The 15015-nt window shown below is 33.4% G+C and overlaps 1 protein-coding gene across 4 annotated transcripts in view; it reads right to left on the reverse strand.

Moving 5' to 3' along the window:
- Positions 1-15015, reverse strand: part of LOC134530431 (serine/threonine-protein kinase 10) — a 123872-nt gene that overhangs the window by 44395 nt on the left and 64462 nt on the right. For all 4 annotated transcript variants that reach the window (XM_063365247.1, XM_063365246.1, XM_063365248.1 and 1 more), the window contains 3 exons: positions 14091-14275; positions 10379-10515; positions 2251-2377 (listed from right to left, as the gene is read on the reverse strand). In XM_063365247.1, coding sequence (XP_063221317.1) covers positions 2251-2377; positions 10379-10515; positions 14091-14275 — 449 coding nt within the window. The remainder of the gene's footprint in view (positions 1-2250; positions 2378-10378; positions 10516-14090; positions 14276-15015) is intronic.

A 15015-nucleotide genomic window follows, 5' to 3' on the forward strand; every position in this document is an offset into this window, starting at 1 on the left:
TTTTAATTCTTTAAAGTTTAATGTGTAGAGATGTTCACGTTCACGTCACCAAAGATTTTGTTCATGGCCGTATGGTTTACCATGGCAGGTAGCACAAAAAAAAATTAGGTTGTTTACAATGGCAAATGTAGCTGCCATGATCAAATAGTTAACGTTTACATTATTTGCCGTTTACATTGATATAATTTTCTTTAAACATTTATGGTTTTGTCTAATTATTTTTGAAGGTTTGCTATTAAATGCAGTGCTGCTGCAACGTAATTTCCTAAAAATGCTTTCGCTTAAAGTGGGAAAGTAGATACTGCATTTGTACAGTAGGGAAAATGGCGGTGCAAGTAAATAAATACGTTAATCACCGTAATTCGTAAATCAGTTCCGTAAAAAAAGATTGTATTATGTAGTTTTAAAAATTATATTTGCATGCATTTTAATATTTTCTTACGTTGCGTAGATTATGTATTTTGCAAACTTAAAAACAATGCAGGAATCGGTCATGGTCGATTCCAAAACCATTGTATTCTGAATCCCACGATTCCAGTGGAATCGGTGGAACCGACCGATTCCGGAATCGGAATCGACCCATCACTAGTTTTTATATTAAATACAGCATCATTTGTGTATCTGAAACTACAAACATGTATATACAAGATTGTTCTGCAAAATGTTTGCAAAACAATGGTACGTTATTATATTCTCAAACCACATGTCAAATATGTACACCCTGCCCTCGAAGTAACGCCCTAATTCGTTCCAGGTACAGAGAGCACTACTCAAATACATTTTTTTCCCATAAGAATATATGTTACTAAAAATATTACCCCTTCCGATCAGGTTAAGTGTGCTTTCTGACAAACATTTTAATCAAGATATACTCCTGTTAAAATCAATTTACAGAAATAATATGTTAAATACATTTGAAGAACATTTAAATAAATGTTCAGTAACATTTAGAAATAAAACAACCATAGTTAATTTTTTTTAAATTCATGGACAGCATTGTTTCACTTGGGCATAACATTCCTGAGTGTCTCTTAACAACATTTCTGAGTTATTAATACAGGGATGTATTTCAATTTAATATAATTTAAAAAATCATAAACTAAATGTTTTCTATTATTAGAAAGGTTATTTAACCTTTTTAGTTAATTCCAGACTCTAGTTGTTTACTAAATATGTGTCTGCCATGATTTGCCACCAGTGCATCCTAGTAGGCTCGAGGTAAACTAGCCCTGAAAGCTTCTGGCTTTTCTCTCCACAGCTGCTGCTGACATACGGGATGGCGTAATATAAACGTTGGCTGAACCTCAGGCCATCGCGTCGTCATCAATAAATACACAATGAAGGAAGGAGATAGCTACTAAGGAAAGAGCAAAATATTTTTTATTGATTTAAGATATTATTAATTCGTTGCATTGTATTTCATGCTACACAAGTGCTGTTACCATTGTGCATTGTGCACAGAAATTAAAATTCACGTAAAAGAAATAAGTTCTACTTTGAATCTATGACAGCGTTACTTCAAATTATGCCGTAATTTATTGCCATTGTTACTTCAAAACTGCGAAATCAAATAAGAAAAATACATAGAGTACATTGAACATGACTTTCAAGTCAAGTTGAGCTTCAGATACTTCACTCACTTGACTTGAGTTTTCAAGCATTGGCCCATCTCTAGCATATATAAATCACAAGTTTGATAAGAGCTGTCTAAAATCTAAGAGCATGGAATTTGAATGAATTGAAAAATAAAATGATAATTCAAAATTTCAGATTTTTGAAACCAAACAAAATCAGAATAAGCATATTTTGGAAATAGACTTACCAAAGAAAATGACTGTTCTATTATTTTTGTTTGGACTTAGAATTGTGACCAGCTATCATAAATGTGAATACTATTTCATTACGTTAGACGTGAGTTGCATTAATAAGAAAACTAATTTTTATTTTTATTTTCTTTCATAGTTTGAAGCACGTTTACCATATTAAAAACTCGTTTTAATCACTTTAATTAACTTAATGGTGATAAAAACTATAATGCATGATAACTGACAATAACTGCCACATAAAAGCAGAAATAACATTAATTTTTTCAAATAAAGAATTTTAATAACCTTAAAATATTTGAATATCAAAATAAATATATAATTTATGAACTTAATTAGCACAAACATTTACATTTTTCCGTGAACTTTTTACACACCTATACATTGTGACGAACTTACAAAATCCTCGAAAAATGAAAGCACTCACTCTGTACTCAGGCTTGTGCCGCAACACCACACCATCGAGATCGTCAGGGCGGTTGTCTAGGTGGTTCTCCTTGTTGCTTCCTTGGCTGTCCTGGCTGATTGTGGTTGACACACTCTCTGCATCTAGCCTATTGAAACAAAAGAAAAGAGAGAGTAGTTTTAAGAAGGTTATTTCAAACCATTTATCATCCATCTCGCCAAGCAGTGTCCAGCGGACATCTGGTGTAATAAACAATAAAGATGTTATATTTTACCATTACTGTTTAAGTTTTTATCAATTAAATTTGCATAATAACACTCTGTTATAATGTTTCAGCTTATAGTCATATTTTAAAGTCACAACATTTCCCCCGTAAGGGCAATGTATTTACATCCTGTGTGTAACGTTTCATGAATTATGCATTCCCTGCTTATAATGTTTGTACTCTCATATTCAAGAAATGAAAGAAAAAAGAGAAGAAAAAAAAGATAAATATTTTGTAAACTTGTGTGTTCTATATATCAAAGGTACATATTTATGTTTGCAGTTACATGTCTGTCGGTAACTTCATATTGGAAAACAAAATAACAAATCCTTCGATTCCTTGCCATTCCGGTGTGTTTTCAGATGCACGTACTTAGTTAATATTTTAGTTTACCAACCTTTCTGCGATGGCAAGACCTGTGTGAATATCAGTTTCTTAGTTTGATTTGAATACGAATACAAATACCAAACTATTCCTCAATACAAATATCAATTCTAATAGTAAAAATGAGAATTGGAATGACATAAAACATTATTTTCACATCATGTAAAACATGGCAAATTAGACAATACTGAAGTGAAAGTTTGGTTGGATGAAGTCAGCTACAATAACTAAACATAAAATCTTTGCTAAAATAATTAAATAAAAATTTTTTTTTTTGCATTCAACCTAATGTAACCTAAATATTGATCCACAAAATATTTACAAACTGTAAATACAGCAAAATCGGTTCAATTTCAAGACGTGAATTTTTTTTAAATTCTCTGTTTGTGAAATAAATTAAATGAGTTTATATTTACATAATTCACATGTTTTCATTGATACGGTAATGTCGGTAACCAGGTAAACTGTATTTTACTTCAGCAATATTACGAACACATTTTCTGTAATTTCCTCTGAAATCCAGAAACATTATTCACGTTTATTAATTTACTTTTCTAGTCACGTCTGTTTCGTCATAGATACATACAGTAAGTAAGCTGTCACTGTGGCGCGTGGTGGTAGGTCGACTGTGATTATAGATATTTTTTAAGCTGCTGCAACTATCACATTCACTTCTTTTAATGGCCATCGCAAAGAAGCGTTTGTGTTTTGTGTTGTAGTAAATGGTTGTTGATGATTGAAATGCCACAAATAGTCATTTTTTGAATCGTTCGCACAATTTTTTCCGCTACCATTTTACAAGACAGTAGTGAAATTGAGTACTGTTCGTGCTTTTGATACTGCATTCCATTAAAACATTTAAACTAGGTATTTATATCGCACAAATGACTTAACCTTACCAGTGAATGTTGGTTAACGACAAACTCATGAGGTATGCTATGTCTAATATTTGTTACATATTGAATATTCATTATTTCAAAGGGTTAGTATTTGAAGTTAAATCTAATACAAATAATAAACAATTATTAATTGAACACATGAAGATTCACACAGGCCCAGCGATAGCACAAAAATAAAAAGCTTTTTATATTGCTTATAGAGTTGAATTTATTTCATTCGTAGTTAGGAATCCACAAGAAACACACGTTCAAGCATTTCTACTTAAATGCTATAGTAGAGAATTGTGAGACAATTCTACACAAATGTGAAAATGTTATGTAAAGACAAAAAAAATTGAAGCTGGAAGCATCATGAAGTTAAAGGAAAATTGTTAGCTTGGTTTAAGCAAATTTGAGCATTGAATTTACCCATCAGTGGTAAATATGAAAGTTGTTTATATAGCTTGAAGAGTCAAACTATAAAAAATTAATTCACTTTCAAGTGCTTAACTGATTTTTCCAGCTTACAATGATTTTTTTTCCCCCTTTGCCCCATTTAAAAACATTAAAACAGGGTTCTACTGTATAGATAAACAAAAATACTAGAACCCCATTTCAAAAGTTTGTTTTGTATTTTATAGGATCCAAAACAGGAACAGAAAATTTGGGGGAACCACACAGGCCTTAAGTATATTTAGTTTTCATACTGCCGGTAAACAATGCAGTTAAATAGGTACTGTTTATCTGCGGGAGAATTATCTGATTGCAATACTTATCTAAACCCAACGAATCTTGGAAAAATGGACGAAAAAAATTATTAAAAATATTTTAACTAATGTTAAATTATTCAGTAGGGCAACTATAAACTAATATTTGATTTAACGAAGGGCTCTCAACTGCTGCCGTATATTTTTAAAACCTTTACCAAAGATCACACAAATATTATAAATGCAAAAGTTTGTGTGCATGTTTGTTACTTAATAACGCCCGAACCACTGAACGGATTTGGATTAGATTTGGCATACAGCTAGCTCATAGCTTGGATCAACACATAGGCCACATATTACTAAGAAATACCATTTTTTTATGGAGTGAAAAAGTGGTCAATTCATTTTTATAACAAAAAAATCATAGTTCATAGACATACAAACAGTGAATGTGTGTCATTCCTCTATGTCAGCCACACGATCATACATATATATACAGTCTGGCAACTTCTTATCCTTCTCCTTGGTGAGACCCGTCCATCTAGTGGAGCTCGCGGCAGCTAGGGAACTAACAGAGCTTATAACAGTTTAGTTTTGAACTTTCGTCAACATATGGCTTTGCCTTGAATTTTGAATGTACTATCGTTTGGTGCATCTGTCACATCTTACCTAGGACTTGCAAAAGTTTGTGAGTGTGTATGTTTTTTTACTTCTTCACGCTGTACTAACGTCATTTAAATGGGACTGCCTAACATTTGATGTAGAGGTTGGTTCTAACCCATTTTTACAAACTAATTACCTTCATCAAGGAAAAAAATATTTCTGCAGGTTGGTATTATAACTAAACTATGTTGATGGTGCCATTGAATATATACAACTTATAGAAGTCGCGAGGGGATAGGATTTATTATTACAATTTTCGGATCCAAAACTGTGGTAGTTGTTAGCTCCGCCGCTAGACAGCTCTTCTTTCCACAAGAGGGTGCTCGTAGTTACCAGCTTCCACGCTAGAGCGCTGTAGCGTCGCTTTTGTCAAGGTCATGCGCGTAATTCTCTGTCTCACTCTATCGAGAGGCGGTGCCTTTTGTTGAAATCCGAGCGCTCAGATACGGGCGGGCGCAACTGAAATGGAGAAGTACGGCCACCGAAAAAAAAAAGTGCGGTTAAAAGATGCCAACATCAAAATTTAAGTTTTAATTATAAGAAAACTACAGAAATTTCTTAAACGTAATAACGTAAAAAAAAAATACTGACATTCGTAGTTCAGAATTTATAAAATGTTGTGTTAACGGAGTGGCGCATTGAGTAAAATGGCAAAACATAATTTGGAATAATTCTTGACGTTGAATGATTTTGGTAGCTATGAAACAACTATGGCTGCGATGACTGTTCAAATGCGTGCACGTGTTGTTATTAGTAACTGAAACTAATGGTATGATGTCATACTTTGTGGCTATGCAGTTTATAATTTTTTTTAACATAAGATGAAGCATTTTTACATAATGTTTTGGTTGTTTCGTAATTCAAAATAAATAATTTTAAACGTTATATGGTGAATATTCCCAGTAACGAATGACCACTAAAAAAATCAATTTTGCCAACATAGATCTGAAAAGTTAACGATTTACTATGTTAAGTTGCTTATAAATAACGCACATTTCCCGGATCTCCAAAGAAAATAAGAGTTTTTGTTATAGCATTGAGTTGCCACTCTTTATATTCCTTGCTTTGAGGTTAGATACACAAGTTATGCTCGTAAAAACGATGCGCAAGTATTTTGAATACAAATATATTTTATTTTAATAACCGAAAGGTAAATATTATTTCCATGAAATATAATACAATTATTTAAACACAGACAACATATCAGAGCTATTTTTTGTTTATTATTCCATCTGGCGTGATAAATATTATATTTTAAAAACAGTTTGTGGATTTTTATTATAAAATAAATATTTATTTATGACATCAATTTAAGTTGTTCAAAAAATTCACTTTGGTATGAATTCAACCAAATTCATGTTATTCAGGGCAGAAAATTAGAAACTTCCAAAAAAGATTATCTACATTGCTGTTTTGTGTAAATCTGTGAACGGACTTAGTAAGTGATATATTTATAATTCCTCATTTTAGCAACCCATTTTAACACAAGAGAAAAAGGATTTTATACTAAAAATTATTATGTTAAACCATTAATTAGCAGGAAACATTTCTGAATAATCTATTTAAATTTGCATTTGAACAGTGAATATTATTTTGCAATAATAAATATATTTTATCATCGTATATTACGGATGAAAAGTTTGTATTTCCATCTAATCAGAAGAATTATGACACAGTTAATTAAATTGCTTTACAAGTTTTTATTCACATGAAAATCATTAAAAATTGGTTGGGAAGTTATATAAATATACAAAAACAAATCATTATACATACAATTTTATTATATTAGTGGATTTAAATTAATGGTGTCCCAGTGACTACTGCGAAGAAAAAAAATCTTGCGAAAGGTTTCCTCGTAATTGAAATTCGTCAAAAAAAAAAATCTATCTCTCATTTTTGGTGACATTTCTGACAAGTGGTAGGATGAAATTTGAGACTGGCAAATGAATATTGTGAAGCAATAAACAAAATATCACATTCGTGAACTACAAATATATAGTTGTTTTTATTTTATAGTAAAAGTATATCTAATAACCCGTGGCTTCGCTCACGTAATTTCCGGGTATTGCTGATATTCTACCATTTTAAGAAAAGTATGTATTAAATTCCAAAGATTTTTGAAGAATTATACACAAAGAACTGTCAAGTATAGAACATATTTAATAAATAAAAATATTTTTACGACTTATTTTTAATTGGTTTAGCGTAAGCCTATTATAACTTTTATTTAAAATTAAGTACCTACCTTATTTTCTATCTCCCGGTTTAGTGACTTTGAGAATATATTTTTCCTTGATGAAATCTTAACTCTTTTCCATCTGACGAAGAAGCCAATTAAAATATAAACTAAGACTCGCGCACTTATTGTATGTTAAGACTGCCATCGTTTTAAATTACTGTAATTTTTTTAGTTATAGTCATGCTTAGGATAATAACATAATATGCCTTATTACGCATACATTTCAGTATTCATGAAACCAATGCATTTTTATTTGAAATGTAGAGCAGTTAGGCCAGTTACCAAATTTCTTATCTCGCATATTGATTTTTTGGTATGGCTAGTATTACTTAAACTAAATTTTTGAATTTTCACTGATGTACTCTTTTCCCTTTTCTATGTGATTGAGAAAATATAGCAATATACGTAAACCAATTAAACCAAAATCATCCTGAATTTTTATTACCGAAAAAAGTTAAATACAAAAAATTTTAATATGCGTATTTTATTATTGAATTTATATATATCTTGCCAATACTTATTTAGTGCGTTCCATTTTTTTTATTTTTTAAAATAATATCTACCCCTTTTACTACTTAATAGATAACGTTGAATAAGAGAAGGTTGTTTAAGGTATGTTGATTTTCCTTGCCAATATCTAAAAGTAAATTTGTACAAACGCGAAATATAGTTAAAAATATTTTGAACGGAACACTGACTATTGGCCCAATACAAAGTTTTAATAGCTAATTTTCACTTCACTCTGGTACAGAATCCCATCATTCAGTGATTTCCGTGGCTAGCTTCTTTTGGGATTTCATCATTCTCAAACGACGGTAAAGGAAGCTCCTCTTCAAGGTCGCCTAACGATGCTGATAAGACCTGCCGGGTAATTTGAATAGTTGGTCTTGGATTTTCGAAGGGTTGGTTGTGGGGGGGGGGGGGGGGGGGGGGGGATGAAGGATGATGTCACGACTGGGCTGGTTAACCTAGTTCTGCCAAATACCACCAGGGGCGTATACGGCCGATACCCAGCGATGAAAGCGATCGCAGCGGCGGAGCTTGGAACTACAACAATTCTTCTGAGAAACCGGACAGAAAATTTAACCTGGGCTCGCGACTTCTATACATTATATATATTCAATGATGGTGCTGACAATTCTTCAAACAAGTAGTTACTTTAATTCATGAGTCAATCTGAGGTACTACAAATTTTCTTTGAGGGCCGCCATACTGCCTACATAGCTCCATTTGATAATTGGCTCTTTCCATGATCTCAATTATTTTCTTTTCTGATATGTTTGTGTTATATCTTTCTCTAACAGTTGGTCTTTGCATATGTTTTGGATTTAGCTGTTTTTGTTAATTATTGAGTTGTTTGTAGGTTATAGGTAAATGTTATTACCGAATTGAATTTAAATTTATCATGACTCGCAAACGCAAGTCAAATATTTTGCAATGTTCACAAAAAGCTCGAGCTGTGAAAATAGCCAGGCAGCAAGAAACATAGCGTCATTTAGAACAGTAGAGAACTGAGCAAACGGAATGTCAGGCAACATCTTGAGGGACAACACACCCTGTTGAGATTTTAAACTCACTAGAATTATTAGGGGTGTCCCCATAAGATGGAGCTGGTCTGTGTGCTTGTCATACTGATGCCTGATGCATAACCTGGATGCACTAAGGTTGTGCAATAGCACTAGGTTAACACATCACAGAGCTAAAAAGGTATATTGTGCAGGCTACCATAATCACTGGAGGAGCCAAAGGAGAGATGGTATTGATAACACAGGTTTCCATTACCCTTACAAATTTAACTTTCCAGCTCAAACACTTATAGTTCCCTTTGAAAGTGGCATTTTTCAATTACTGTAAACAAAAGTTGACGACAAACACTTTAAATGGCAGAAATGGATCTGAGCACCCCATGTTTTTCTCAAAGACAGCTATATGTTGGCTGCTCACGTGTATCGAGAGCCAAAAATCCCTACATATAAGCAGAAAACAATAAGTCGAAAAATTGTTTACAGAGATGTATTGCATTAAGTTTTTGGCTCTCAAAACACCCTAAAATTATAACAGTTTTTTTTACCCCGTGTTGAGGTCCCATGTCGCATACATTAACATTAGTATCTCTTGACAATGTGTGAGAAATGTCCTCCAGTAAAACGGTTTTGATAAATTTTTTTATCCGACATTTTATTGTTTTAGTCCTATAGTTAAAATGGCAATAATGCATTAGTCAATATTGGTGTGATTATAGTCCAAACTGTAAAGTATAACAACAAGTAATAAAATTTGGCCAAGTGCGATTTAGACTCAAGCTAAGCTTTGCTTAGTGAGGTGGTACAGAATCCTTGGTGCACAATTCCAACTTGCATTTGACCGTTTTTTTTTTAGTTAAATTTAAAAGGATTAAACTGCGGGTGAAACCACAAGGCGTAGCTGTTTAATAAGCTAGCTAAACAGTGCAGCAGGCTCCGAAGACTGCACGATTCCAGCCATGTTCATCTTGTTTCTGGCTGGAAACAACTTCTACATATCCACTTTCGGTAACTTAAAAAGTTAACAGAACAACTAGTACTAAGGTTTTGATGGAATTTGCACCATTTAAACCCAAAGAATTATTTTATACAATGGGTAAAAACTTAAATGCTCTAAACCAAACTATTTGATGCCAGTTTGTTGCCCCTTTCTTCCTGATTAATAACTTGAACAACACAATTTAGTATTAATTATTATACTACCTTCTAATGCTTTCTTAAAGTGTCTCTAAGCTCTAACGCTATAAATTATATGTAAAAAGAAACAAACAAACAACCACCACCACCACCCCAGTTTGCAAGGTTAAAACGTAAAATAATATCAGCAGAAATTGTCCTTTGATTTAATATTAAAAAAAGTAAGATAACTCTTAATTATTAAACATTATTGAGGCTGTACAAATACCCTTAAGACAGAATGCTTCCAATTTAATGAACACTGAATTGTCAATTTTTCTGATGCAATTGGCATGCGGTGGCTTGGCCCATACCTGTCCAGAGAGCGGACAGTGGACGAAGGAGGCGTCAGGTGGCCGCTACTTCTCGTAGATCCACTGTCCGAGTGCGATATCGATGCATCATAATGCTCTGGAGACGATCTCTGCTCCTCCTTAGATGCAGTCTTCTCCTAGTAAAATATTAATTTATTTTACAGATTCCCTGCAAAACTATAGCTACCGAGACATTAATTCAACTATACTCAACGAATTCTATTTAATAGGGTGTATATTATATATAATAAAATTGTTTATTCAAACTAAAAACTGCTGTACTATGTAGTCTGTCAAAGGGTTCACTTCTTGCCTATGATCACATCAATGAGTATTTTAAAATATTATGAAAGGTAATCTATATTTAATCAGTCAGCAATATGTATGACTGACTGATCTTAGCACCATAAGGAATTCAGATCATCACTAGTTTTTTTTTATCATACAGTATATTTCTGTAAATTTAAAATGATGTACAAAGGAATCCCTGGCTCAGTGTAGGAACTCGAAAAGCACAAGGGAACTAGGAGTCACATTGGCTCAGGCATCACACGCCTGTTTCTACACACTAAGCACCAAACTGGCACGCAGTCTTCGCAATAGCAACGCACCTCCACGGGACTTCACATGGTGACCATGTAATTTCTAGCGAAATATTAAAACATCCCAAAACTATTTACAATACTGTGTACCAAATCTTCAGTACCTAAAAACTAATGTAACTTTTTAACTAGGCAAAAAAATACAAGTTCAAAAAAAATAAATTATGAAATGAAACCTGTACACGCAAGTGTAATGATTCTTAAATGCTATTCGTACATCACTACATCAGCCCCCCCCCCCCCCCCCCCCAAAAAAAAATTCAGAAATATAGAGCGGTTTGTAAACTGTGATAAACACTTGGAGCTATGCAGGCAGTTTGGCGGCCCTCTTAAAATCACAAAAAGTAACATATTTGCTAGCACTTAGCCTACACTATTTGAGCTTTTATTTTTTACATAAAAAATTGGAATGCAAGGTGATACTATACAACAGAGCAGAGTCATCTGAAGGAAAAGTCACCTGGAACCTGTCTATTATAAGTTTTATGAAAACTAAAGACAAAGATTGGAAATGATGTTCTAACGAAGCATCCATGGAAGATACAAAAATGTATAGTTAAACAAAAGACATTTAAGAACCTAAAGGAGCTACAGCCCAAACTTAAAATAATAGAAAACCTAACATTACCTCATACAAATATTTTTGCCTTCAATAGGATTGACTATCTCACACTCTAGGGAAGGCATGCATGCTATTCCACATCAAGCTAGTGAAAGCTGAATCTTAGGCAACTTCCATCAATGTAAAAACAGGAATATAAAAAGTAAAGTTCTGTTACTGAAAATTTAATTTGAGTTAATCTCATTACTGAGCACATGTAAAATTTTTGATTATTGGGTTTGGTAAAATATGTGGCTATGTAGGTCCATGCCTTCCCCAAATATGCAGAGTATTCTTACTTTGTTATATATTTTTCGGTAAAGCAGTATATCAGCAGAGTATGTAGGTACAAGGTCACGTTGACATAGTTTTGTACTTGTATATATTGCTGTTATTATTATAATAGTTTCTGATATTTAGTAACTTTATTTAGAACAGTCAATTAATTATGATTTTATTCGTTTTCACTCTGTTTGCGCTAGGTTATGTACCGACATATGGGTTGTACGTTTTATGTCGATTTTTTGTTTAAAAAAATGTAGTGCAACCATTTTTATTCACTTTTGGTTAAAAAATAATAATAATCTTGCACTGTGTGGTTGAACATGTGCCCAAATAACTAACATATGTTGGTTTTTAATAAATATAACTCTACGAGGAGTTATAATTAGTTGAATCAAAATATCTCAGCAGTAGTGCGAAGCTCCGTGAGAAGTGCACTTATTGTACATGTGCTGTGCCTGTCTGCTGCCTCCCAGTCAGTGCCCACAAATGATGTGTCTGATGTGCTGGCTGCGCAGGGGAGGAGGAGGAGGGGAAAATCTAAAAATAAATCTGTGTGTATTTGTATGCACATGTGTGTGTGCGCGAGGCCATGTGGCGGTGTTGAAAGTTCTTTCTCCCTCTCAACACAACGTGTCTATCTTGTTTATGACCCAACTGTGCACAAACATTATTGTTTTTATGTGAGATTTTCCAGACTTTCAAATGATGAACATTACATGACAAAACTGCAGCTATCATTGGTGTTTATAAGTACACCTTTTTTATTCCTTCAGCCCCGCACAAGTTTGCCTTGTGGTAACATTGAGTGCTAGTTTTCTTTTTAGGAGGAACTCACAAAAAGTAGCTTACTGCCCCCCCCCCCCCCCCCCACAACTCTCTCACATCATGGCTCAGGGATGGATAAAAAAAAAATCAGACAAAAGGAAGAAAAAAAAAAGGATATAAAAATTGAAAGTCTTCTTTGATTTTTTGTTACATAGTGCCTGGGGAGCTGGAGTGGTCATAAATATGAAGGGGGGAGGGAGAAGGAAGTGGAACACCTCACACCCTCCTGTAGTAAATAGACAAAGAATAACAGACAGTCAAGTGCTGTATTTAGTGAAGGCACATAATATTGTTTAACCCTTATGGTGAAAATGTTAAGATTTTTTTGGCCCAAATTTTAAGGTGAAAACCATAGGCAGGGGGCGACCCTTCTGGGGGCAAATACAGTACTTGTTTAAATGCATTTTTCAGTATTTTATTTAATTTTTTTTTGCCTATATTTTACAATTGCTTCAGAAGCTTTCATTATGTTTCTAGAACATAGTGTATTGTTTTGGGAAAAAAAGGACAAGGGACAGATGCGCAACACAGCAGCACCAATTTTCTAGACTTTTGTAAGTTACAGAGACGTTCTGGCACTTTCTGTATATATTATTATGATGGGAAAAACAGCAGATGTTAACTCCCAAAGAGACAAGGTGAAATCAATAAGTTTTCATGCCAGCCAATTAGAGAAAACTTTTTGATTTTTTGTTTGTTTTTTTGCAGAAATTCCTTGATGCGAGATAAAGGTATTTTGTATGGTATTTGAATCCTTGGATGAAATAGCTGTGTTGTGATTGGTCGGTGAGGTCACATCACTGCTACTTTCCTGAGTGGTGGTATGCAATTGCGTAGCCTCGTCAATTATTATGAATGCTTAGAGGCGGGCAATTTCACGTCTGTGGTTAGGGCCATGCCTCAGTTAATGTGTTTTAAACCTTGTTTTGCTTTGTTTTTGGACGTTTAATTAAAAATTGGGCCACAGACATGCTATGCAGACCTGGGTGGCCCATTGGTTTCCCTTTTTTTTTTTATACCTAGGCAACAAAGTTGTTAAGAACATTATTTCTTCGGTCAAATTGTGTGACGTGTATTTTCGTATGAAGAAGAATTAATTTCAAAATTCATTCAAAACTCTTATTTGAAAAAAAAAAAAAAAACCATCAAAAGTTTCGAGTCAATTAATAATCATAGACAGAACTTTACACTCCAATTCCAGAAACTTCCAATGAGATAGTTTTCAAGTTTTTTTTTGTATGTGCAAGGAACAAATATCGTCTTAGCCGGCACATCTGTGACTTGTCACAATAATAAGGTAAACTAAGTTAGTTATAGAGAGTAACTTTAAACTTTGTGTTGATATCATAATATGAATTATATTGGAAGAAAGGCCTGTGTAATGTGCCTGATAACTTACTCTCTTGCGAGACTTGCTCACTACGATGAACACATCCTCGTTCTCTCTCAACGGAGGCCTCACAGCTTCGCCATTCACTTTCTTCACTGCGGAAGGTTGGCCATCTGTGAACTGGTCCACATCTGTAGACTCTATAGTCATGCCCTCTACGATGATGGACGTGCGGCCAGCTTCATCGTCCGTTCCTTCAACCATAAAAAAAAATTTCTAAATTAGGTGTTATGTAACATGATACTAGAATATGTAAATGTTATAAATGAACTTGCAGGAATTATAAATATGTGTAAATAAAACTGTTCAGAGAACAGCCTTTGTTAAACCTGAAACCTGTTTATCTAAATAATATAAAATTTTCATTGTCTGACATCCATGTAACGCAGAGACGAAAAGGTCTAGACAAGAAATCTGGTACAAATATTCTGCAAGTTTGTGCATCAAAGTAATTTTCCAGTTTTTTTTTTTGCTTTTAAATTTTCAAATATATTTTCCCTAATTATCTCAGCTTTTAATCATCACCAAATTATAATTAAAGTCATTATGTATATCTATGCAGTGTGAGTATAATTAATTCATATTTATAACTTGATTATATGAATTTGGTGAATATATTAACTACTTTTTGAAAACCTTCTCCCCCCTAAATGCATGGTTTTACATCAAAGTGCATTCAGAAATGTTACAAACCAGACCATCTTCAAAATCTAATAGAATATATAACTGTTATTTGGCCTTTGTTCAAAAAAAAATTGTCAACATTGATAAATTTAGACACTTTTCTATAAATTTTTGAATCAAAAACTGAATGATGTCAAGGCAGTGTAAGAATTTTTGGTCTAATAACAGAGCTGCCAACCACCAATAACACTATCAGTAATGACAATTATATGAAAAATGTACGCGTAAATCATGCACGATAAATTTTTCC

This window comes from Bacillus rossius, chromosome 3 (genome assembly GCF_032445375.1).
Source record: "Bacillus rossius redtenbacheri isolate Brsri chromosome 3, Brsri_v3, whole genome shotgun sequence".
NCBI lineage: Eukaryota > Metazoa > Arthropoda > Insecta > Phasmatodea > Bacillidae > Bacillus > Bacillus rossius.